Source organism: Somniosus microcephalus, chromosome 2 (assembly GCF_052327205.1).
Source record: "Somniosus microcephalus isolate GS21.2 chromosome 2, FLI_Smic_1.0, whole genome shotgun sequence".
Classification (NCBI taxonomy): domain Eukaryota; kingdom Metazoa; phylum Chordata; class Chondrichthyes; order Squaliformes; family Somniosidae; genus Somniosus; species Somniosus microcephalus.
This window is the reverse complement of record NC_140988.1, coordinates 135,974,245-135,998,017: the sequence shown is the minus strand read 5'-3', so window position 1 is coordinate 135,998,017 and position 23,773 is coordinate 135,974,245. Positions and strand designations below refer to the sequence as shown.

The following is a 23,773-nucleotide window of genomic DNA, read 5'->3' as shown; positions in this document are numbered from 1 at the left end:
AAGTGGCAGATCGGGCGTCAGGTGAGCATTGTAATCTGTGTAATCTACATATCCCGAGGGAGTGCGGACATTGGCAACGCTGCTGCCCAGCCAAAATGGTGGCCGGCGCGCGACCCGCCGGCAGTGGGTGGAAGTGAGGCAGCCGCCATTTTCTTTGCTAAAATGTGTCTATGACCAGTGCTAAAACCTCCAATTTCTAGGCCCTATACCTAACATCAGCAAGCTCAGACTAAATAAGCATGATCCTAAATGGATTAACAAACAAATTAAAAGTGAGATAAAAAGAATAAATTGCCTGTACTAATCCTGCAAGGAGAGCGGGGAAGGGGTTCACTGGGATGAATACAGATATCGGTAGAAACTCATTAAAAGGGCGCTCAGAGTGGTTAAGAGAAGAGAGAGTTAGGAGAATGCATAGCTGCTGAGGCAAAGCATAAGAGGAAAAAGGTCTTTCTACACTAGAATAGTACGAGGGTATTCAGAGGAAAGGTTAGAAGATTAAAATAATTGCAAAATACTGCGGATGCTGGAAATCTGAAATAACAACAGAAAATGCTGGAAATACTCAGCAGGCCAGGCAGCATCCGTGGGGAGAGAAACCGTACGGGTGACCCTGAGCTTCCGGTCGCCTGTCACTTTAATTCACCGCTTCACTCCCACTCTGATCTCTCTGTCCTCGGGCTATTGCATTGTTCCAATGAAGCTCAACGTAAGCTCGAGGAACAGCACCTCATCTTTCGATTGGGCACTTTGCAGCCTGCCGGACTCAACATTGAGTTCAACAATTTCAGATAATTATCCCTGCCCCCATTTTTCATGCAGTATGATTTTTGCCATTCCAATTTGCAACAATTTATCTTTCCTGCCTCTTACAAAAGTACAGGATGTTCTTTCTATTTCTTCCTCCCCTCCTAACCCCCCCCCCCTGTCTCTGCACCTGCTTAATATCTGTTACATCTCCAGCTTTTTCCAGTTCTGATGAAGGGTCCCAGACCTGAAACGTTAACTCTGTTTCTCTCTCCACGGATGCTGCCTGGCCTGCTGAGTATTTCCAGCATTTTCTGTTGTTATTTTAGAAGATTAAAATATACAAACCAGGAAGAAAATAGAACACTAAGTATGTAATAGCCCAAAATTTGTGGTCAGAGACTTCCCCGCGGGCAGATGCCTCCGACCTGTAAAATATCTAAGAATTTACCTGGTGGTCCAGGAGGTACGGAGACTCGCGCTCCTGGGCCCCTCTGGGTACCCACGGGTAGAGGTCCACATATCCCAGGGGCGCAGGCAGTTCGCAAGCGCCCCTGGGATCACGTGCGCCGGCCCAACCAATGAAAGAAGGGGATCCCCATTCATACTTATGAGGATTCCGTACGTACGGAACTCCCATGAGTATGAATGGGGCATCGCTTAAAAAATACACGAACACATGAAATAAATGGGAAAAAAATTACATATTTAAAATTAATTAAAATGTGATTTCATTAAACATTTGAAACAAAAATTTAATTTTTTGAAAAAAAATTATGGGGGAAAAATTTGGTTGCTTTGTGCCCCCCTAAGAGGACGCTAACAGGGTGCAATGCAACAAGCCAACGCCTCCCGCGAAATCTTCGGTATCGCCTCCTGACTTACCGCCAGACGGGGTCAGGGGGGCCTACCTGCAGCCGGGGAGGCGCTAATTAAAGGCGAGATGCCGGGTGGCCATTTTTGTTGTTGGCCGCCTGCCAGCACCTGCCCCCATTGCCGTTCCCGGCCTCCCGAATAGCCCCCCTCCACCCGCCCCCCCCCCCCCCGCCGCGGAGTGCCGGCTGCGCTCCGTGAGCCCAGCACTCCTCTTGAGTATCGGGTTCTTTTGCCGGCACTCTGATCCCTGGTGGCTTAGCTGGGCCCCGGGTCGCACTGCGCTAGGCCCCTCCCCTTTAAGATTGATTGGAGGCGGGTTGACAGCGGGTTTCCTACCCACTGTCAATCTTTGTGGTTTTGACAGCAGTACTGCCTCCAATCCCGCACTCTGAGGACCAGCAAAATTCCAGCTGATGTCTTTTGTGCTTACATGTAAATTTGGAGGAACAATCAGTTAAAAGTAAGAAGAAAGAATAGTAGGCACTGCAAATATTTGCCAAGTTAGTTTGCTACAGCATTAATCTCAGGACAGAAAATGCCAAAGCTAGAAAAAGTTAAACACAAACATGTAATATGCTTCTTGGTACCACTCTGTAATGTGGCCGTATATAGATAAGGATATTGTGTCGTTGATAGTGATGACTCACATTGCAACATCAGTCACAACAGGGTTCATAAGTGCTCAATCCAGATATGTACCTACATCATTTAGTATGGCTATTGCAGATTAGCTTGATTCGAATTTGCATATAATGTATTTCAAAATCTGTTTTTGTTGACTTAGAAAACGACCTAACTTATAGTAGAGATGCTTTTCAGAGCTAGCAGGTAGAGGGGGTAAATAACCATTCCTGCCTCTCTATGTAGCTTGCTGTTTTTAAGGAGAGAATGACTGTTGGGGCTTTTGCCAGTTGTACTGCTATAGGAGTGTTTCAGGGAAACTGGCCATATTTTTAGGTGTGCAGGAGTGAGAATTGAAGTCACAAATCCACTTAATCACCAGGAATCCAAATTCATCTGAGCCCTAGTCTTAGGCCCGAGTTGGATTTGGACCAACTAAAAGTTCTGGAAATGATTGCGAGTTCAGAATGTTCCAAACTGCTGTCTGATTCAATAGACCTAGCAGCCAAATCCAAGGCTCATTTTTCACTTGAAATAGTGTATAACTGAATCTTCATAACGACTCTATGCATTCTGCTCTTCCCAAGTTCAAAATGAGTTGCTACTCATTCTTTTGTAGCTCAGACTGTATGTAATGGATTAGTAATTAGAATCCACCCATAGGTGGCTTGTTAGTTTAAACAGCTGATTTACAAACCTTAATGCACCTTAACAAGAGCAGCAGAAATATTGCTGTACCACTGAACATGCTAATTCATGCTTCAACTAGTTTACAGGGTGTCTCCAGCAGCTGGAACACCATTGGAGGTAGTCTTGCCATTGGTAAATTAAACAAAATGATACCAGTACTATTGGAAGCACTAGTACTCCTCTTTGGGCAGGATTTTGCCTGATGCCCGTAATTGCTGGGTGCTGGCAGAGGCAATTGTCATAACTGCCAATTTTGGTTTGACAGCCTGACTTCATAGATGCTATTGGCATTGTTGACCTCCAGGAATCTTCCCCTGATATCAGAGACGATCCTAGCCAGATAGGCAGTCACACGTGTAGCTTTACGTGTAGCATTCGTGAATCTCACACGTACATAGTTATCCATTGTTACTGAAATCAACATAGGGATATTCAGCCTTTTGAGCCTGCTCCACCATTCAATTAGGTCATGGCTGATCTGCTCAATGTCCCTTGATACCCTTACCGAACAAAAATCTATCTTATCTCTATCTTGAAAGCTCCAATTGCCCTGGCATCCACAGCCTTTTGGGGGAGAGAGTTCCAGATTTCTACTACCTTTTGTGTGAAGAAGTGCTTCCTGGTTTCACTTCTGTGGACTAACTCTACTATTAAAATTATGTCCTTTTGTTCTTGATTCCCCCACTAGGAGAAATAGTTTCTCCGTATCTACCCCCTCAAATCTTTTTAACATTTTAAATGCCTCGATCAGATCACCCCTCAATCTTCTATACTTAAGTTCATAATATCATCCAGTTTAGAATAGTTATGGAAATGGACAAGGAACAATCAAGCGTAAAAATACTTACCTGGAGGAGGGCTAACTTCAGTGAGGTGTAAATGGATCTGGCCTAGATGGATTAGAATCAAAAATTGGTCGGCAAAATAGTAATTTAACAATGGGAGATCTTCAAAGAGGAAATGGTTCGGGTACAGAATAGACACATTCCCACAAGGAGGAAAGGAAGGGTATCCAAAGATAAAGTTCCCTGGATGGCAAACAATATGGAGATTCAAATGAGATGGGAAAAGGAAGCTTATGACAGATGTAAGGTACATAAAACAGTAGAGAGTCAAGCTGAATATAGAAAGTACTGAGGAGATCTAAAAAAGGGAATAAGAGGGGCAAAGAGAGTATATGAGAAAAGATTAGTGGCTAACATAAAAGTGAACCCAAAACAACCACTTGCATTTATATAGCGCCTTTAACATAATAAAACATCCCAAGGACGTCACAGGAGCGTTATAAAACAAAATTTGATACTGAGCCACATAAGGAGATTTAAGGGCAAACTTGGTCAGAGAGATAGGTTTTAAGGAGCGTCTTAAAGGAGGAAAGAGGTACAGAGGCGGAGAGGTTTAGGGAGGGAATTCCAGAGCTTAGGGCCTTGGCAGCTGAAGGCAGGGCCACCAATGGTGGAGCGATTAAAATTGGGATGCTCAAGAGGCCAGAATTAGAGGATTAGTGGGGCTGGAAGACCTTACAGAGACAGGGAGCGGCAAAGCCATGGAGGGATTTGAAAACAAGGATGACAATTTAAAAATCGCGGCGTTACATAACCGGAAGCCAATGTAGGTCAGCGAGCGCAGGGATGATGGGTGAACAGGACTTGGTGCGAGTTAGGACACTGGCAACAGAGTTTTGGATGACCTCAAGTTTACAGAGGGCAGAACGTGGGAGACCGGCCAGGAGTATATTGGAACAGTCAAGTCTAGAGATAGCAAAGGCATGGATGAGGATTTCAGCAGCAGATGGGCTGAGGCAGGGGCGGAGTCGGGCAATGTTCTGGAGGTGGAAATAGGCAGGCTTAGTGATGGCGCAGATATGTGGTTGGAAGCTCATCTCGGGGTCAAATATAACATGAAAGGTTGCGAACAGTCTAGTTCAGCCTCAGACAGATGCCAGACAGAGGGTTGGAGTCGGTGGCTAGGGAACGGAGATTGTGGTGGGGACCGAAGACAATGGGGTCGATTTTAACTCAGCCGTGAGGCGGCCTTTGAGGCGTGTGGGGGGGTTAAAATCGCAAAAACTGGGGGTTGGGACACCCTCCCCCCCCCGCCTGATTCACGACCCCGAGCCGTTTTAACCCAGGCGTGTATGATGGTCCCAAATCAGTCCCGCCTCCAATAGGTGGGACTGGTCTTTAAGGCCTTTAATCAGCAATAATTGGCCTTTATAATCCCATTTTAACAGGCCCTTGCATTTTTAACCCTTTTCCCATGTAAAACACGCCTGGTGGGGATCACGCCTGTGAAACCTGGTGTGAGCACTATTGGCTTGCTGACTATCAGCTGCAGGTCAACCATTAAAGAGGAGATTTGATCAGTCATCATTTGCAGGTGGCAGGACTTTGTTGTTTCAGGCCTGGGGCAACTTTTACCAGGCTTAACCACAACTGTGGAAGGTTGGAGCCTCACACACATCTCCAGTGTGACCTCCTGGGAAACCCTGCTCGCCACCTTCACTCAGCGCTTCCTCAACGGAGGCATATACCAGAAGCATGGGAGCCATTTATTTCCTTCCCTTCTGGGCATTAAATGAGCTCGAACACCAGCCGCGGCACCAGCAGAACCGGGAACAACAGCAGCAGCAACAGGAGCGCCACACTGCTGCTCACCCACCTGAAGCTGCACAGGCCAGAAGGGGCCAGTGCTTGGAAGTGGCTTGAGAGCACCTTGCTGCACATCAGGGGGCCATGGGGACCCATACCTGCACCGGCAGTCCTACTCAGAAGGACTTCCATGAAGGTCTGGTTTCTCTGTTCAGTAGATGCCCATCACTCCTCAAGAGATGTCATTCTATTATGAACACTCACCATGTTTTCCATACCCTGGCGACTTATCTCTTCCATGGAGGTTGCCATCCTTTCCATGGTGATGCGTTCATGCACCAGTGACTCCACAAAGGCTCTGTTCATGTTCGCTATGGACTCCTCCATTCGCTCCACACTCACATCGACCCTGGAGACAAAACCTGCCAGAGACTCCTGCATCTGTTCCTGGAGTTCCAGCCCCACTGATCTTATGGATGGACCCAGAGGCAGAGGGTCGACATGCAGCTGAGCCGAGCTGGCAGAGTCCTGCACCCTCCGACTAGCACTCTCCACTGCTGTCCCTGTCTCCACAATCTGCTGATGCTCACTTGTGAGCTGTGATACACTAGGTGACAACACTACTCTATGTCCCGAAGGTCCCACCAAGCTGTGAGTGTCTGCGCTGGTGCTCGGTGCACTGAATTCTGCTGACGCGCCCTCAGAGGTTGCAGATTCCTCTGAGGAGGCTGGGAGCTCAGGCTCTTCCTCCCGGACAGTGGGGACGGGGGCTCTCAATGGTCCTGTGAGGGAGTAAAGGAAAGAGTTAGAGATGTGAGGTCAAGGTTACATGCCCATTGCATATTGCAGATGATCATAGGTCCATCTGTTATAGCTTCAGAATCATTATCAGCGACTCATGCAATGTCAATGAGAGAGATGGAAAACTATTCTGTCACCAGCTTGCTGTGATGCACCCGTCTGTCCATCCCCCACTTGCGCCTCATCCTCCAGTCCTACGATCTCCAGGACCACCTCCTCCCAGGGGGTGAGGTGGGCTACTGATGGTGGCCCTCCTTTTGTCCTCGCTCGTTCTCTTTTATTGTGAGCTCTCTTTTTCTGCAATGAGGGAGACAAGTGGAGTTTGAGTGAGAATGAAGGAGTGAGTGTAGAGAATCCATAGCATAGCTGCTTAGAAGGAGACAAAGATAGAGTGAGGTGGCAAGACCAAGGACCCTCCCTGTGTGTTGTCAGTTGTTGTTTTCATAGCATCAGAGTGATAGGGGGTGTGAGGGCTGCATAGTCGAATAGTTAGGTGAATGTGAGCATAGAGAGAGAGGGAATGGGTAAGGGTGCATGGATGTCAGTGTCAAGTGGGATGTGGAGGAAGAGATTGCTAAAGCTGAGTGCTGGTGAGGAGAGGCAATGGAGATCAGATTGAGAGTGATGGGAACTTCTCACTTTTCCAGTGTGCTGAAGGTCATGAAATCTCTTCCTGCACTGTATCCAGGTTCTGCAGGTAGCCGATAAGGAGTTGACCTCCCCTTGCAGCCATGCAGCCTTTGTCTGCTGGGGAGGCATCTTCCTCCCTGATGAAGGGAAGAGCACCTCCTTGTGAGCTCTTGCTCCCTCCACTAAAGCCTGCAGGGCAATGTTGTCAAAACCAGGTGCAGACCTCAGTCTTTCTCTTACCATTCTGCTTCCAGCTCAGTGTATCAGCAAATGCCAGAAGGTTGGCAGCCTGCAGAAGAAGCAAGGCTTGTTGCAGACCCTAAATGCAGCAGCAATAATGACGTCATATTATGCGACTTTCTGACTGGAAATACTCATTTGCCAAGGGTTCCCACACGTTGGAAATCAATTGGCCAATTGAGTTAAAATTGCATTAATCTCACACACCCATTTAGATTCGTGTGGGAAACACCAAATTCGGGGAACCTGACAATTCCCCGCACCTGAGTTAAAATCGACCCTATTGACTTCATTGTGGCTGTGGCAGGCACAGGTTATGAGGGTACACTTTTGTGGCAAGCATACTTGGTGCAGGTTCTTGGCCTAGAAACTCTGTTTGCTATCTTCTTCCATACTTGCTGAATCAGCCACTTTTGAGGAGGATGCTCTTCTGTCCTACATAGAACATCTCTCCTTTTCCACATTTTATAGATTAGAACTTCCTGCACATGGCTATCAAATGTTGAGGGTTCTCACTCAGGTTAGCCTCCACTTCACAGGAATGTTGCAGCAATATCCCTTGGCCTGCTCTGAATGTTTTTTTTCCTTCCTAGCTGAATCCATTTAAATGCTGCTCGAGTGTTTAATTGGTCCTCATGCTCTATTTGCCAGACGCCAGACCGCTGTGTCACACAACACCCACAAACTGCTGAAATTAGGAATAAAAGGGATTAACAAGAAGGCAGGAATTCTTCCAAAAACCTTTCGTAATCTACAATTAACCCCCACAGTGTGCCAACAGCAATTTCTAGTCGATAGTTTCATAATCATCTGTGAAAATGTCAAATTGTTCCTCAATTCCTCAGGAAGAACAAAGCACTCCAAGTTCTTACATCATTCGTTAATAGCACATCTGCCTGATTATATTTGGATGGCTTACAAATGGGTTTTGTTACACTGCTTAGTATTTTTAAACGAAGCCTGCCATTAAAAAGCCAGAAACATTTTAGTAAGTTTAAAGTGACAAGCAACATTTTTTGAAAAATTTCTGTTACCTTTTGTTTTTCTCCATGAAAGGGAATTGAATAATTATTTGACAAGGAAGAATATAAAAGGACACATAAAGGTCTAGGAAATGTAATTAATGTAGTAGCTCCAGATGAAGAGCTAGTATCGGGTGCAATAGGCCAAAACCCCTCTTTCCATGATGTCATTTCTATCAATCTAAATCTTTAGCATAATGTTACATATAAATCACTTCCATTGAAAAACAGGGTAGTCCAAAACCTAAAATAATATTTGAAAAATTCATTGTGGAGACTTTCTGTTGCAAAATAGGACTTGACTATGTACAGTAGTAGTTGCCTGATTTTATTCTGTTGTCCCATAGAGAACTTTGACTACATTGGTTAGCCTTAATTTTTTTTTATCAGTTCCTGGGATGTGGGCATCGCTGGCAAGGCCAGCATTTATTGCCCATTCCTAATTGCCCTTAAGAACGTGAGCCGCCGCCTTGAACCGCTGCAGTCCCTGTGGTGAAGGTACTCCCATAGTGCTGTTAGAAAGGGAGTTCCAGGATTTTGACCCAGCGACGATGAAGGAAAGGTGATATATTTCCAAATCAGGATGGTGTGTGATTTGGAGGGGAACTTGGAGGTGATGGTGTTCCCATGCACCTGCTGCCCTTGTCCTTCTAGGTGGTAGAGGTTGCAGGATTGGGAGGTGCTGTCGAAGAAACTTTGGTGAGTTGCTGCAGTGCATTTTGTAGATGGTACACACTGCAGGCACGGTGCGCTGGTGATGGAGGAAGTGAATGATTAAAAGCAAGATTACCTTAAACAGTTTCCAGATGTTTTATAAATTACACAGCAAAAATGGATTAAAATTGACATGCATTAATTCTTGTGTAATAAACAACTTCCAGATCAGAACATTTGTCCATAATATTGTCTTGATGCACCATGAAATCTTAATACCAGTAAGCATAGACAGAAATAGTAAAAATATGTCCTCATAAGGCTTTTTTATAATGGTAACAGACTATAATCTCCCACTTTAAATAACCTTGAAGAGTTTACAATGTGTTGAACTACTGCCCTCTACAGATGGGGAAACCAGTGAAACATGCATGGGTTTCTTAGCATGGTTTTGTGCTCTCTGTACATTATTTTTTTAACATTTTAATTATCAAGGCTTCAGAGCGACTGACTTCTTGGGTTCCATGTATATGAACAACACAACAGATGTGGAAGTGGCTGCCATTGACTGTGATAAGGCGATCACAGTGGAATTTAAACACGATGATAAACTCAATGAAGAGAATGGAGCCTTAATCCAGGTATAGTGCATCAACACAACTAAATTACCTGAACTCGCCACACAAAACAAATGTAGTTTCCGGAACTTAACATTTGTGAGACTATCTTATAAAATGGTGGTCAACTCTAGTAAGTTGTATTTAGATAAGGACTTGATAGTGGACAGGAATAGTACAGTAAAAGAGAGGCCGTGGCATAGAGTGACAGGACATGATGAGCTGCGGAGTACTCCCAGTGTCCTGGCCAACAGTTATCCTTCAACCAACACCACCAAAAACAGTTTAATTGGTCATTTATCTTGCTGTTGTATGCAGCACCTTGCTGTACACAAATTGGCTGCCCCATTTACCTAGATTATAACAGTGACTACGGAAGCCAAAGGCTGGGAAGAGAAGCAAATAGACGAAAGAAATAACTAGCATTTATATAGCACCTTTCACAACTTCAGGACATCCCAAAGTGCTTTACAGCCAATTAAGTACTTTTGAAGTGCAGTCACTGTTGTAATATAGGAAACACAGCAGCCAATTTGTGCACAGTAAGACCCCACAAACAGCAATGAGCTAATGACCAGATAATCTGTTTTAGTAATGATGCTTGAGGCATAAATATTGGCCAAGATACTGAGGAGAAATCTCCTGCTCTTCTTCAAATAGCGCCAAGGGATCTTTTATGTCAACCTGAGAGGGCAGATGAGACCTCAGTTTATCCATTTCATTCAAAAGGTGGCACCTCCGACAGTTAGTACTGCACTGAAGTGTCAGTCTAGATTATGTGCTCAAGTCTCTGGAGTGGGACTTGAACCCACAACCTTCTGACTCAGAGGCGAGAGTGCTACCACTGAGGCAAGGCTGACACCTTAATAATAATAAATAAATATTATTTTAAAAGTTAAGAAAAAGTACAGTGTATACTTATCTATATTGACTAGAGTATTACAGATAGTATTACGTGCTATCAAAGAATGAGAACAGACTACCCACCAGTACTAATTTCTGTATAAACTGAAACATTTCAGTCTTGTTAATATTATGTTTCAGATGCTACCTTTAACCAATAGAAATGAGGAAGGTTTGAAGACTTCAGGAAAAAGTACTATGGAAAATTTAAAATAAATGTTTTGGGCTAAATTGAACGTTTATTAAACAAAGGCAGGACAAGATTTAGAGCATGTTTGTATTAAGTTTTTCTTTCAGAATTATAGTCATTTCTTTCTTAACGTAACTAAAACATCCAAGTTTACCTAACAACCTGACAACCAGCTCAAGATAGAACTAATTGATAATAATGTAAACGCTGTGTAAGCAAAAGAAGTTATAGTAAATGAGTGCGAATAGAGAACATCACAGAGACTGACACTAAACTAGTTATGGTTGCAGGAATGCTTTGACAGTAAGTGACTATATATGGACTGTCATAATGCTGAGATATAGGGCTAGATTTTCATGGAGCCATCAGGCGGGGTTTCAGGCATGTGGAGGGGGGAAATCCCAAATTTGGGGGTCCCGACACCATCCCGCCCAAAACCCCGCCCCACGTAAGTTTCAGGGACGGCGGGTACCCTCCCCGCACAGGGGCCCGCCGAAACCAGGCGGGAAGAGATTAGTGCCAATTAACTGTCTGTTAACAGGTAGTTAACAGGCAGTTTTTAGCCTAATCCCTATTTTGAGGGGTTTCGTGTGGGTTTCCCGACGGCTCCAAACCACGCCAGGTTAGAGCAGGCGGGCCGTCGGGTTGAAGGAGTTGGAGGGGTCACGATGTCGGTGCTCAGGTGAGTGATGGGTGCATGAGTGTAAAGGTAAGTGTGTTTGGTGTGTCTAAAGTGTGTAAAGAACTTTTACTTACCTGTACTTACCTTAACAGCCTTTCCTCCTGTAGCCGTCGGGAGCGCATCACTCAGCCGGAACTGAAAGCTGAATGGCTGCGATCTGTCAAAAGTGACAGCCTTCAGCTTTGAGTGCCGGTGAGAGTTCTAACTGAGTCTGTGCAGAAGGACTCATGTTAGAACTCAGAGTGTCAGTGTTTCACAGCTTCAAACAGCTGTGAAACACTGATATTTCATCTGTCAAGAACTCTTGACAGATGAAATTGCAGTCTGTGACGTCACCTGTTGCCGGGTGGCCCTTAATTGGCCTGCTGAGCCCGCTGGGCGGGCTCAACAAGGTCAATCAAGGGAAAATCGCGCGGATTGGCCGGACGTCGAAGTAGGCGGGTCAAAAACCCGAAAGGGGAAGTCCCGCCTTCTTCCCAACAGGTTCGGGAAAATCTACCCCATATTGTTTGATGCTAATAGGGAGTGCGTTCCATATATTAGCAGTGGAAAACTTTACCCCAGCTGTTTTGGAAAGAAGGCAATTCAGGAAGCAGAGGTAGCTACTAAAGAGTAGGCTGTACAAATTTGTGCTCCTGGTGCAGAGCTTCCTGTGGCAGGAGTGCCTATTGTGAATTGAAGATCCAACGGGCAGCAAGAATTTCTGTCCATTATCTTTAATGGATGAACATTTTGCAGGGCATGCTGATCTCCCTCAAGTTCACAGTCCGCACATGAAACTCTATGTCAGGCACGCAAAATCATAATATTTAGCCTTGAGAGATCATTGGGTCATTTCTTTCTCAATTATCACTGTGTCAGAATATCCTAATTATCATCGTTTGCCTTTCTTAAGTGTTAAACATTTCTTGCATAATTGCAGTTTACTTTTCTTATATAAATAAGCGATTGAGATGCGATTAATGGTTTTAAAGTTGTGGTTTATAAACCAGAAACACGAGGCAGATATATCATGTGCTTTGTTTTATTTTCCCCAGTGTGCCTTGCTGTATACTAATGTTGCTGGTCACAGACGCCTGCGCATACACAACCTGGCTCTGAACTGCAGTTCGCAGCATGCTGATTTGTACAAGAGCTGCGAGACAGATGCACTTATCAATTTCTTTGCCAAGTCAGGTAAAGTTTTGTGTTGCTGCTATAATTTGTCATTTGAAGTGGTTTTAGTTCCCTTGGTTTTTCTGTATGTTTTCTTCCTCCCTCAGTTTTCTCCCTAATTCCCTCCTTCCTTCCCTCTCATTTATGCTATTTTGTCTCGGGCAGTCAGAGGAAACAGTCAGCGCTTCTATACAGTTGGCCACGAAGGGGCATACTTCAGGAGCACACAAAGGGACCTTCTCGCCAAATTTTCCTCCATCCACATAATTGGTCTGTCTGTAATAAGAGAAACCTGAGTAACAGTATCAGTCAGGGCTGGATTTTAACTTGAATCGTCTTAAAGGGACCACTGGGAACTGCTCAAAAAATGGCGACAAAACTTTTGAAAAGTTATATTTTTGTGGAGCCAGAAGGAGCTTCTAGCCCAGGCTTCACCTTCCCAACCTGTTCGCCCGCGCTCCCCCCCCCACCCAGCCCAACCACCTTCTACCACCCTCATTACCTGTCTGCGGGTCAGTTCGACATCAGAGCTGGCTGGAATTTGTCAGGCTGCGACCAGCGAGCTGCATCAGGATGCCCATTGACACTCCACAGCTCACCACTTCTATTTAAATGTGGTTGGATGCCAAATTAGGCTTAAGCTTCAGGCTGGCACGGACTGGTGTGAGTAGCAAACACTCACGGACTGTTTTGGGCACCAGTTGAATTATCCCCCCATTTACTGCAGCATGCAGTATCACGGTGCCTCTAGCAGCATTTATAATTTCCATGTTAGTCCAGTTTAGCCCATTCATCTGATACACATGACATGGAACCTCTATTGAGTTAGTATTTAGGTGTACGAGTATTAACACTGCTCCCGTCTTGCCCAGTATGTCCAGTGGATTTCTATTATCAATATATTATTAAGAAAATATTTTAAAAATCAACAGCAAGCCAGTTACAAATAGGCTGGGTGCTTCATTTGATAAAGACTTGTAAAGTATTGTAAAACTTTAATGTTAAATAATTAATAGTTCTTATTGTAATGTGTTTTAATTTGTTATATCAACAAACTTTAAACTGCTTTGTATCAGTAGGCTTGTACTGTATATCAAAGCTCTCCCAAACTTTGGAGAAGGGTCTGCACTAGTTCAATTAGCACTGGAATGTGCCTGCTTGACTGAGCTTTGTTCTGCTACTATAAATACACAAAGTACATTATCAGCTTGGGAACACTTTTTAAGTGCCACAGCTGACATTATGAAGGATTGTTACAGTTTTAATGTTTGTGTTTATGAATACGCAGAGAAGCCTTTGAACTGCAAATGAACTGTAACTCCGTTAAGTCAGTTTTGAATTAGCCGGCCTGATTTTATCTCCCTGAAAAAAAATCCTTTTTCGTTCATAGTGTGAAGTTTGTGTCTAAAATATAAATGAATCATTACCCAATAATTTAATCTAGATAGCATTCAACTCATATTGGATACCACATGTCATTGGCAGTCAAAGCAGTGTTTTCTTTGCAAACAGCTGTAATTATGACGTTATCACCATGGCCACAAAAAGTTACATTGCATCAACATGTTCTTTTCTGAATACTATATTTGTTCACTTCAGATTGCATTGCCTAACTTGGTTTTATTAAGTCACCAATAGTGCACTAACAGTCCACGATTTTAGCATTAGTGCAAAGGTGAAATCAATTTGCTCCGATGCTAACTTGGAGCATAAATCGAGTTTTGGATCCAACCTGACTCAGAAGCAGAGCAGTGAGCCTCCCTTCTCCATGTGTTGGTCACTGAACCGGATTTACACTATAACTGCGGCTACGGTGCAAAGTTGTGGTGTAAATGCACCCCAAAATGTTTCTCTTCCAGTAAATTAGTTGCATGAGAGGTTTTACCTTGTGTTCAAAAGCAAAATCCATGGCCCTGCAGTAAAAGCAAGACTTCGCCATTTCTGCAATATAATAATGCTCATGTTTCAGTGTTTCCTGGCCCTATAATGGTTCAGTCCGTCAGTGTTGGCTTTCTCCTGCAATTCAGCTTTGGTTGCTAGCTTCCATCTTTTGTGCAACTTAACATCTAAGCGGCATTCTGTGAGTAAATAACACATGAAATCAAGGAATATCAACAAAAGTTTAACATAACATCCCTATTTTTGCGATTTTGGCAGAATTGGTGCTGCATACACCTGTGCTGTGTGGAAGAGGGCTGCACTGAATTTTGTAACGTAAGGCTCGGCCCTTACCTTGAATAGGCCACAAAGAAAAAACTTGGCCTATAGCACACTTTGATAGGGACACAAAATCCCTATGAGACAGCTGCTCTTAAAGAGTTACAGCTCAGCATTAAAGGAAAAATTGTGATGGTGACAGAAAGGTACGCAAATTGTTCACAATGGCACAGTGGAGACATGTGAGCATTTCTGCTAACATTGATTCTGAAGGTTTGGAGGCCCTGCTTAGCAAGTAAGGGTGGGTATCATTGGGACTGAAGGTCACCCTCCAGTAAAAGCACAGTGGAATGATAGAGGTCGCCAACCAAGTCAATGTAGTCATAAAATTCTCTTGTACCTGGATCCAATTGAAGAAGTAATTTGCTGGTATCGGGAGCAGGGTGAAGGTTGGTACTGTATACGTTAATTTTGCACTTTCTTGTGGGGCCCATAAAGCATGGCAGAAAACTAAGTTGGGAACTGCCTCAGCCTCTGGAAGTTACCATTTGAAGTATTTTGCACAATTATTGCCCTCTTACACATACTCTTCCATTGTACATAAGCTGCATGGCACACTTGAAGATAGAATTGTCAGGTGAGGAACATCAAAACATGCTGCAGCATCCTAGATGAAATTTCCTATGCTGTTAGGGGGGTTCTCAGTGGAAGCAGCAGCTGTTGCTGTAAGGTTGCCCTGCATTCCTAAGAGCACCTTCAAATAATCCAGGTACCATGGGATTCCACACAGTGAAGGCATCATGGCTATTTCCTGGATAACAGCCACTGACATACATACTGACATTTCTGTGGCCAGACACCAGCTGAAGGAAAGAAAGAACTTGTATTTGTATAGCACCTTTCATGTCCACATCCCAGAGTGCTTCAGAGACAATTTTTAAAGTATAGTCACTGTTGTTATGTAGGCAAATATGGTAGCCAATTTGCAGCAAGGTCCCATAAACAGCAATGAAATAAATGATGAGCTAATCTGTTCTGATGGTGAGTGGAAACACTTTCTTTATATGAAGGCTATTGGGTTGATATGAAAAACCCTGATGCCAACATGAGTGATATGTGTGACTCTTTGCACTCAAGGGAAACCTGCCACCTATATAATCTGTGCATCCTGCTCAGCTAATGCCTCTTTTCCACAGGAAAAGTGATGAAGGTCTTGCTCCTTGCAAACACTGCTATATATTCGTGCTGCACATTGCCTGATGTAGTCTCCTAGGATAGCTCAGATAGATCCATTAGCATGAAAGCTTTATGCTGCGGTAATCTCCACTTCTGTGGAAAAAACTGTCCCTGATACTACTGTTGTCTCGAGGTCATTGCGCAGCAGATGGCATAATTCTATGGCAGCTTGTCTTCTGAAGTGGAAGCAATAAAGACAGGGGTCCTCTAATTTGCCCAGGTGCAGATCCCAGGGCAGTGACAGATGTGGCCAAAATGCCACCAGGGTAGTTGCATCTGCATTTGTTGGCCGCTCACAAACTGTTCTTCCTCATCTCAATTTTACAGTGTACTTGAACCTCTACAGGGATACTCATTGTCACTACTTTGTATGGTGTGATTTGAATGCCAGGAGCAACCAAGAATAATGAAGAAAACTATTACTGTATAAAGGAAAAACTCAAAAAGCCAATAATCAAGGACTACCTAGCAAAAACAGTTGATGCATTGTACAAAATGCAACAAGAGGGAAATAAAACCACATAGAAAAGTCCCTGCATCATAAATCTACCATTTGACTTCATGAGGCCTACATGAACAGGCCACATCCTGCGAATCCTGCTTGCCCACTTTTTGTGGCAAGGCTTGTGCTGTGGGTGAAGCCTCACTCCGAGACATGAAGTTCAGTGTGGAACTTTTAAACAATATTTTTGCATGTTTAATTGAGGCTCTTGCTTTTTCCTTAAAATTGCCTCTTGTGAAATTGAGTGCACTGTGAATCGGGTGTGCGGGATCGGGAGTCCAAATTTCCAACTTGTGCAGGCTGCATTTGAGGTCATGGCTTTGCAACATTTACCCTAACTTTTTTTAATGTAGTCAATTACAGCAATAAGCAAAAGTAGACTTAGAACCAAAACATGACAACAGTCAAATGTAAAACTACATTAAAATAAATATCAGTGTGGAGTTGCATGCTATTTTTCATATTCTAACTTGCTGTTGATGCTGGACATGACGAATTGTATTTGTCAGTGTCCATTTGGTTCAGCTAGTAGCACTTTAGTCTGAGTCAGAAGGTTATGGGTTCAAGCCCCACTTTTAGACTTAAGTATAAGCTAGTCTGACATTTCAGTGCAGTACTGAGCGAGTGCTGATTTCAATGGAATGAAAAGCAGACAGATTCTATAACGGACGGGCAATCCGCTACACCAGATTACCGCCCATGCAGTAAGGATGAAAATTTGCCCCGCTGTCTTTTGAATGAGATGTTAAACCAAAGTCCACATACCTGTTCAAAGAAACAGGAAAGATCCCAATATTTGAAGAAGATCAAGGAGTTCTCTTGGTGTAGTGACCAACATTTCTCTTTCAACCAAAAATAGATGAGTTGGTTATTTTTCTAGTGTGATAGCCTATATCAATTTTGATAGTAATTTCTGCCATTTTTTACAAAACATGCCCAAATGCAAAAAGCTTCTTCCCCTTCCTCTTCTTGCATAGGTGAAATTTGAGCTTATCAAGGTGAAGGGAGTGCTGGGGGTTGAAACATTTCCTCACTTCTGTTATCACACCTCATGAAAAATATAAAAGTACTGCCCAGTGGAAGGACAGTGTGCACCAAATTCTGTTGACACTTATGTTAAGCTCTCTGTTGAAGTGAGGATGGCCTGTGCTTGGCATCAAGCATTCCCACAGCATCACACTTAATTTGCAGTTGCCCTCACCCTCTGAAAATAAGTACACTCTGCACGTGATATTTGCAACCATTCTGATAAGCAGATGCCTGTCAGAGGATCGTGAATTGAATTGTTTCAGCGTGTACAGTAGTAGGAAGACTCACAGAATGCAATTTTTCCGAACCTTCCCTACAGTCATCATTTAAAATTTACGTAATAGTTATTCTCAATGTATTTAAAATATAATTACTGTTTCCATAATGATATTGCTCATGTTACTTGACTGCATGAAGCCAGAATTTCCTTTCATAGGGAACAGGTTTTAAATGTTTTTGTTTTGATTATTTTAACCAGCATACAGAGCCATTCTAAGCCAACCTCTGAAGACTGTTAGAGAGATACTGGTTAACCAAACTGCTCACATATTGGCTTGTTACAGGAAGAATTGTGCCAGCCCCTCATCAGCTGGCCAGGTGAGTACAAGTTAACCAGCCTCAAACCAAATCAGTAGTGTGTAGCACAGTAGATTTATCTATCATCTAAGACATGATGGATCGAGTTTTGATTGCTGCCAACTATTATTGCACCTTTCCTAAATTAAAATTAAACAATTTAATTGTTATTCGTTTCTCTGTTTGCTTTAGTTGCTATATAATTTACAATGACAATATTTATTTCTTCTGTTACACAAAGCCATTAATTTAAATTCACACAAAAACAGTACCTACATTATAACTAGCTGGAAAATCACATATTCTAATGACATAGCTCAAATTTCAATTGTACAAAAATAGTTCTTAAAACACCATGGTAGTGGTGGTTGAAGGTCACTCATCACAGCCCCAGGACAACACTGCAGGAGTTCCTCAGGGCAGTGTCCTAGGCCCAACCATCTCCAGCTGCTTCATCAATGACCTTCCCTCCAACATAAGGTCAGAAATGGGGATGTTCGCTAATGACTGCACAGTGGTCAGCGCCATTCACAACTCCTCAGATAATTAAAGCAGTCCATGCTCGCATGCAACAAGACCTGGACGACATTCAAGCTTGGGCTGATAAGTGGCAGGTAACATTTGCACCAGGCAATGACTATCTCCAACAAACGAGAGTCTAACCACCACCCTTGACATTCAACGGCATTACCATCGCCGAATCCCCCACCATCAACATCCTGGGGGGTCACCATTGACCAGAAACTTAACTGGACAAGCCACATAAATACTGTGGCAAAAAGTGCAGGTCAGAGGCTTGGTATTCTGTAGTGAGTGTCTCACCTCCTGACTCCCCAAAGCCTTTCCACCATCTACAAGGCACAAGTAAGGAGTGTGATGGAATACTCTCCACTTGCCTGGATGAGTGCAGCTCCAACAACACTCAAGAAGCTCGACACCATCCAGGACAAAGCAGCCTACTAGATTGGCACCCCATCCACCACCTTAAACATTGACTCCCTCCGCCACCAGCAGTGTACCGTGGCTGCAGTGTGTACCATCTACAAGATGCACTGCAGCAACTCGCCAAGGATTCATCGGCAGCACCTCCCAAACCCGTGACCTCTACCACCAAGAAGGACAAGGGCAGCAGGCACATGGGAACACCACCACCTCCAAGTCACACACCATCCTGACTTAGAAGTATATTGCCGATCCTTCATCGTCGCTGGGTCAAAATGCTGGAACTCCCTACCTAACAGCACTGTGGGAGTACCTTCACCACACGGACTGCAGCGGTTCAAGAAGGTAGCTCATCACCACCTTCTCAAGGGCAATTAGGGATGGGCAATAAATGCTGGCCTTGCCAGCGACGCCCACATCCCATAAACAAATAAAAAAATATATACCCCTTTCCAATCTCAATTTGGAGAAACCATTACTTTATGCTTAAATCAAGGATGAGTAATATTAGTATAGAGTGTACATACAAAGTCATGGTGGTTAATGAATGCTAAAGCATGCCGTTTTTATTTTACATATATAAATAAGCTCATTGTGTATATTGTGTGCAAAGCTATATGTTAGCGACCTATACACATGCCTTTGTTGCTGTTTCTGCACCTATCTATAGTGCTGGGCAAATGTCAATTCATAGTGTTCATGATTGGCTTGTTCGAATGGTGCAGTCATTTATGTACTCCTGCAGATTTTAGTTCATTGTTAATTAATTAAACAGATTAATAAAGCAGATGACACAGGCTACAATATTTGTACAATAATTAGGCCTGATCAAGTAATATGCGTTACAGAATTACAGATGCATTGTGAAGTAACGCCCAAATGTTCAATAAATATCCAGTGAAAGGGAAGACTTCTTCTCATTGCTATTAGTAGCAAAATCATAAACATAAGAACTTATGACTTCACAACAAAATAGTGTGGATATATACTTATGTTGTAAAGGTAGCGGTATTACTACATTGACTGTCTTGAGGGCCATTTGTTTTGGTTGTTTGAACATTCGGTGTGTCCCAATGTTCATTGGTCAATGTGGAATTGATTTGGAAATGTTTATGGAATAGCAGACTATTTCCCTGTAGCTGAAAGCACATGTAAAATAGCAGTAAATCAATAACACAATTTCATATACTCAACTATGAATTGAAAATAGGACAGACAACATAGTACTTTGTGAATGTCACCTGACGGGCTGAGCAATGCAGTCTGTTGTATATCAGTTCCTGGTTATTTTATCTATTAAGAAGTGACATTTCTGTTCAAGACAAGTTAAGGAGGAAAGTGGGTGCATGTCAAATGAGGCTATCTTTATCCTCTGTACCCCTTAAAGTCCTAGCCCGGAGAGTGTCCATAATGAAAATGTAAGACATGATGGATTAAATTTTCCTTCCATTCATTTAAATAGAAGGAAAATTGAGCAGGCTCTGTTACAGGCATGAGATCCTCCCTGCCCAATTTTCCTTTCTGCATTCCACCCAGGCAATGCTTTCTGTCCAGGCAAGAAAGATGAAAATCTACCCCAGTGTGCTGCAGCCATATTTGATATCTGACTGAACCCATTACTGCAGCAGATTATACAAAAAGCAAAGTTAGTGCACCCTGATATGGTCATCAGATTAGCTTTGTCTGAAACCTGAGTTCTTTTTTAAAGAAGGATTTGATTGGACTCTAGAACTTCAAATCATGTTTAATTTAGTTTAATTACCTGGAAAGCTTAAATATTATGGCCCTGAAACTCCATGGGGGTTCTCCCAGTCTCTTGCCATAACTTCCCTCATCGCCCTCACCTCTTCAATCAAGACCTCCAGGGAAATTATAGAGAAGCTGGGGACTTGCTTCTGATTCATCTTGCATTTTACACCAGTAAAAGTCAGTAATGTCAGTAAAGTGAATGCAACCTCCCTTTAAGAGGTGCATCTCTGCTTTAAGTAGGCCTCTGGAGGCCCGCCGGAAATTATGCCCAGAAAGTGGGTGGGCTGCCCGTTCCCGACATGATCGGGTGGGAAACCTGCCAGTCAAATTTAAAAGAAACCTGGGAGTTAAAAAGCTTGGGTATGAAATCTAGGGCAGCGAGTGCTTTCTTGCAAGTTTGGGTTAAAATCAACACCCCCACCTTACTTTGAGTTTGAGAGAGTCACAAACTTTATCCTCAAAATGATGAATACTTATCCACATCGAACCTGAATCATAAAATGTTGCGTTCTTGCGCAGGCGTGTAGCTGTAGCGGTACATCAACAGGCTTCCAACCGGAAGGTTGCGAGCTTGAATGCCAAATTTGTTTTTTGTTGAAACTTTACATGTCCTTCACCTCATGGTTGGGATGGTGAATGGAGCCTGCTTTAGTAACTATTCCAAATGCTTAAAAGATTTAATTTCTGCTGTAAAAAAAAATAGATTTCATGCACCTGATTTGAGGAGTGAAACATTGGCCCAGAAATTCGGGTCGGGGGCTTCCCGCGGGTGCAAGCCCCCGACCTGCACTTACCTACCACGCCAGCCGTTGAGCTGTGGGCCCCCGTGGAATTGCGATCCTGGGCCTCCTCAAACTGCCGGCGCGCAGTGCTTGCATATCCCAGGGGCGCAGTTAGTTCGAAGCATCCCCTGGGATCATGGATCATGGAGAGCCAATGATAGCAGGGAATGCTTCATTCATAAGCCCCAAAAATCACTAAATCTTCAAATAAATAAAAAAAAACATCACATTTTTAAAATAAACTATAAATTACATGAAATAACTATTTTAAACAATAATTTAAATTTTTGAAAAAATTAATTACATTTTCTAACGGGGTTAAAAATAAACTTACCTTTCTTTAAAGTATTTAAAAATAATAAAACTGGAATTTTTTTTTAATTTTAATTAATTCACCACTTACCTTATAAAAAGCAGGCCTTGCGACTGCTTTTTACATGTCTAACTTCTGGAGACTTACCTTCCCGGGAAAACCTGCAAAAAAAACATAAGTTCGATGTGCACGCGCTGCCTCTCCTGCGCACGTGTTCGACTTCTGAACCCCTTTTAGGGGAACGGAAGTGCCGGTTTCCCACGCATGCGCAGTGCATGCACGAAACCGGCACTTCCATTGGGCTTATGGATGAGTACCCGGTGCGTACTCACCCGTGGAGACCCGAATTTCTGGGCCAATATGAATTCAACTTTATTGGGCATCCTTACGCACACACTGCTCATGCTGTAACATTGGGATTTTGAGAGAGAGTACATAGGTAGAAACTGCTTCCAGGAGCAGGAGGGTCCCTGCCACACAACACAATGAGCAATTAAACTGGCAGAAATAGTAAAGAAAGAAAGACTTGCATTTATATAGCGCCTTTCACGTCCACTGGATATCCCAAAGTGCTTTACAGACAATGAAGTACTTTTGGAGTGTAGTCACTGTTGTAATGTAGGAAACGCGGCAGCCAATTTGCACACAGCAAGGCCCCACAAACAGCAATGTGATAATGACCAGATAATCTGTTTTAGATGTTGATTGAGGAATAAATATTGGCCAGGACACCGGGGATAACTCCCCTGCTCTTCTTCAAAATAGTGCCATTGGTTCTTTTATGTCCACCTGAGAGAGTAGCCGGGGCCTCGATTTAATGTCTCATCCAAAAGGACAGCACCTCCAACAGTGCAGCACTGGAGTGTCAGCCTAGATATTTTGTGCTCAAGTCTCTGGAGCGAGACTTGAACCCACAACCTTCTGACTCAGAGGCGAAAGCGCTACCCACTGAGCCACAGCTGACACTGCTAAGTAGTAGATTTTTTAAATTACTAATCTGTGTACCAAAATGTTTTATCTTAGATCTTATTCTAAGATCTGCTTTAGTTGCATTCACCCTGTTACATTAGAATACAAACAAGTGTGGTTCATGCCAAACTGCAATAATGGCAAACGTGAAGATGAGAAACAGCTGAGAAACTGTAACTGCAACAAATGGCTTTAATTATTTTTGTTTGTAAAATAATCCTGTAGTCTACCAAAGCAAACTTAACACATTTGTCACATTCTTGTTTTTCTGCCTCCTCCATGGAAAAATGCTCTGATGATATTAGGTGAACTCTCACAAAGTTCTATCCTTATAAGGGCACAGAATTGGTAACTTCTGCAGGGAGTTGGAACCAGAGTTGTCCTGTTCCATATACAGAATGACTAGCTTAACCTTTGAAGGAAGTGGAATATGGACAGAAGAAACATAAACTTAAAACTAACATGCTTACTTCAGCTGAAATAATCAAAAGGGACAGACTTGAGCATTCCACTGTTGACAAGCCATAGATTGGAACACTTAGACATGTTATAATATGTTGGATTAATCTTTACTGATTGCTGAAAAAGTTTATAAGAGCGAAGCTTTGCAAAATAATATTTATTTTTAAATTCTATGGAACAGGACAGGATAAATGCCATCAAGGGTATTGGCTTGCTTCCAGTGAATTTACTTTCCAAAGTAATGTGTAGTATAACTGATTTGAATTAGTAGATAAGGTAATCCCATAAATATACCCAGTGTTTAGGATTTGTCCACTCCAACAAATCAAGTGATTCTGTATAGGCTCAAAAAGCTTTAATTCCACTGACAGAAGCAACGACTCACAATTACACTGAAGTTCTAATTAAACTTTTACATTAAGAAATTAACTTTTCTACTTAAAAGCTTTTTTTGATAATGAGAAAAAGTTTAAACATAGTAGTGAATTTGTGTTACTAACAGATAGTTACAATATGGTTTTAATTGGACTCTGTCAATATTTTTGTCAATTAGAATTATATGTAAACTGCCAGATATAATATTGAGTGGAGCCTCTTTTTCCATTTTTTCAGAGAATTCAATTCATTTAGAAGTTAT

General features: G+C 42.9%; 1 protein-coding gene across 1 annotated transcript in view; it reads left to right on the top strand.

Moving 5' to 3' along the window:
- LOC147122965 (protein transport protein Sec24D-like) overlaps positions 1-23,773 on the top strand; it is a 293,437-nt gene that overhangs the window by 228,193 nt on the left and 41,471 nt on the right. Inside the window, exons 17-19 of the mRNA XM_085962791.1 lie at positions 9,368-9,513; positions 12,302-12,440; positions 17,822-17,940. Coding sequence (XP_085818917.1) covers positions 9,368-9,513; positions 12,302-12,440; positions 17,822-17,940 — 404 coding nt within the window. The remainder of the gene's footprint in view (positions 1-9,367; positions 9,514-12,301; positions 12,441-17,821; positions 17,941-23,773) is intronic.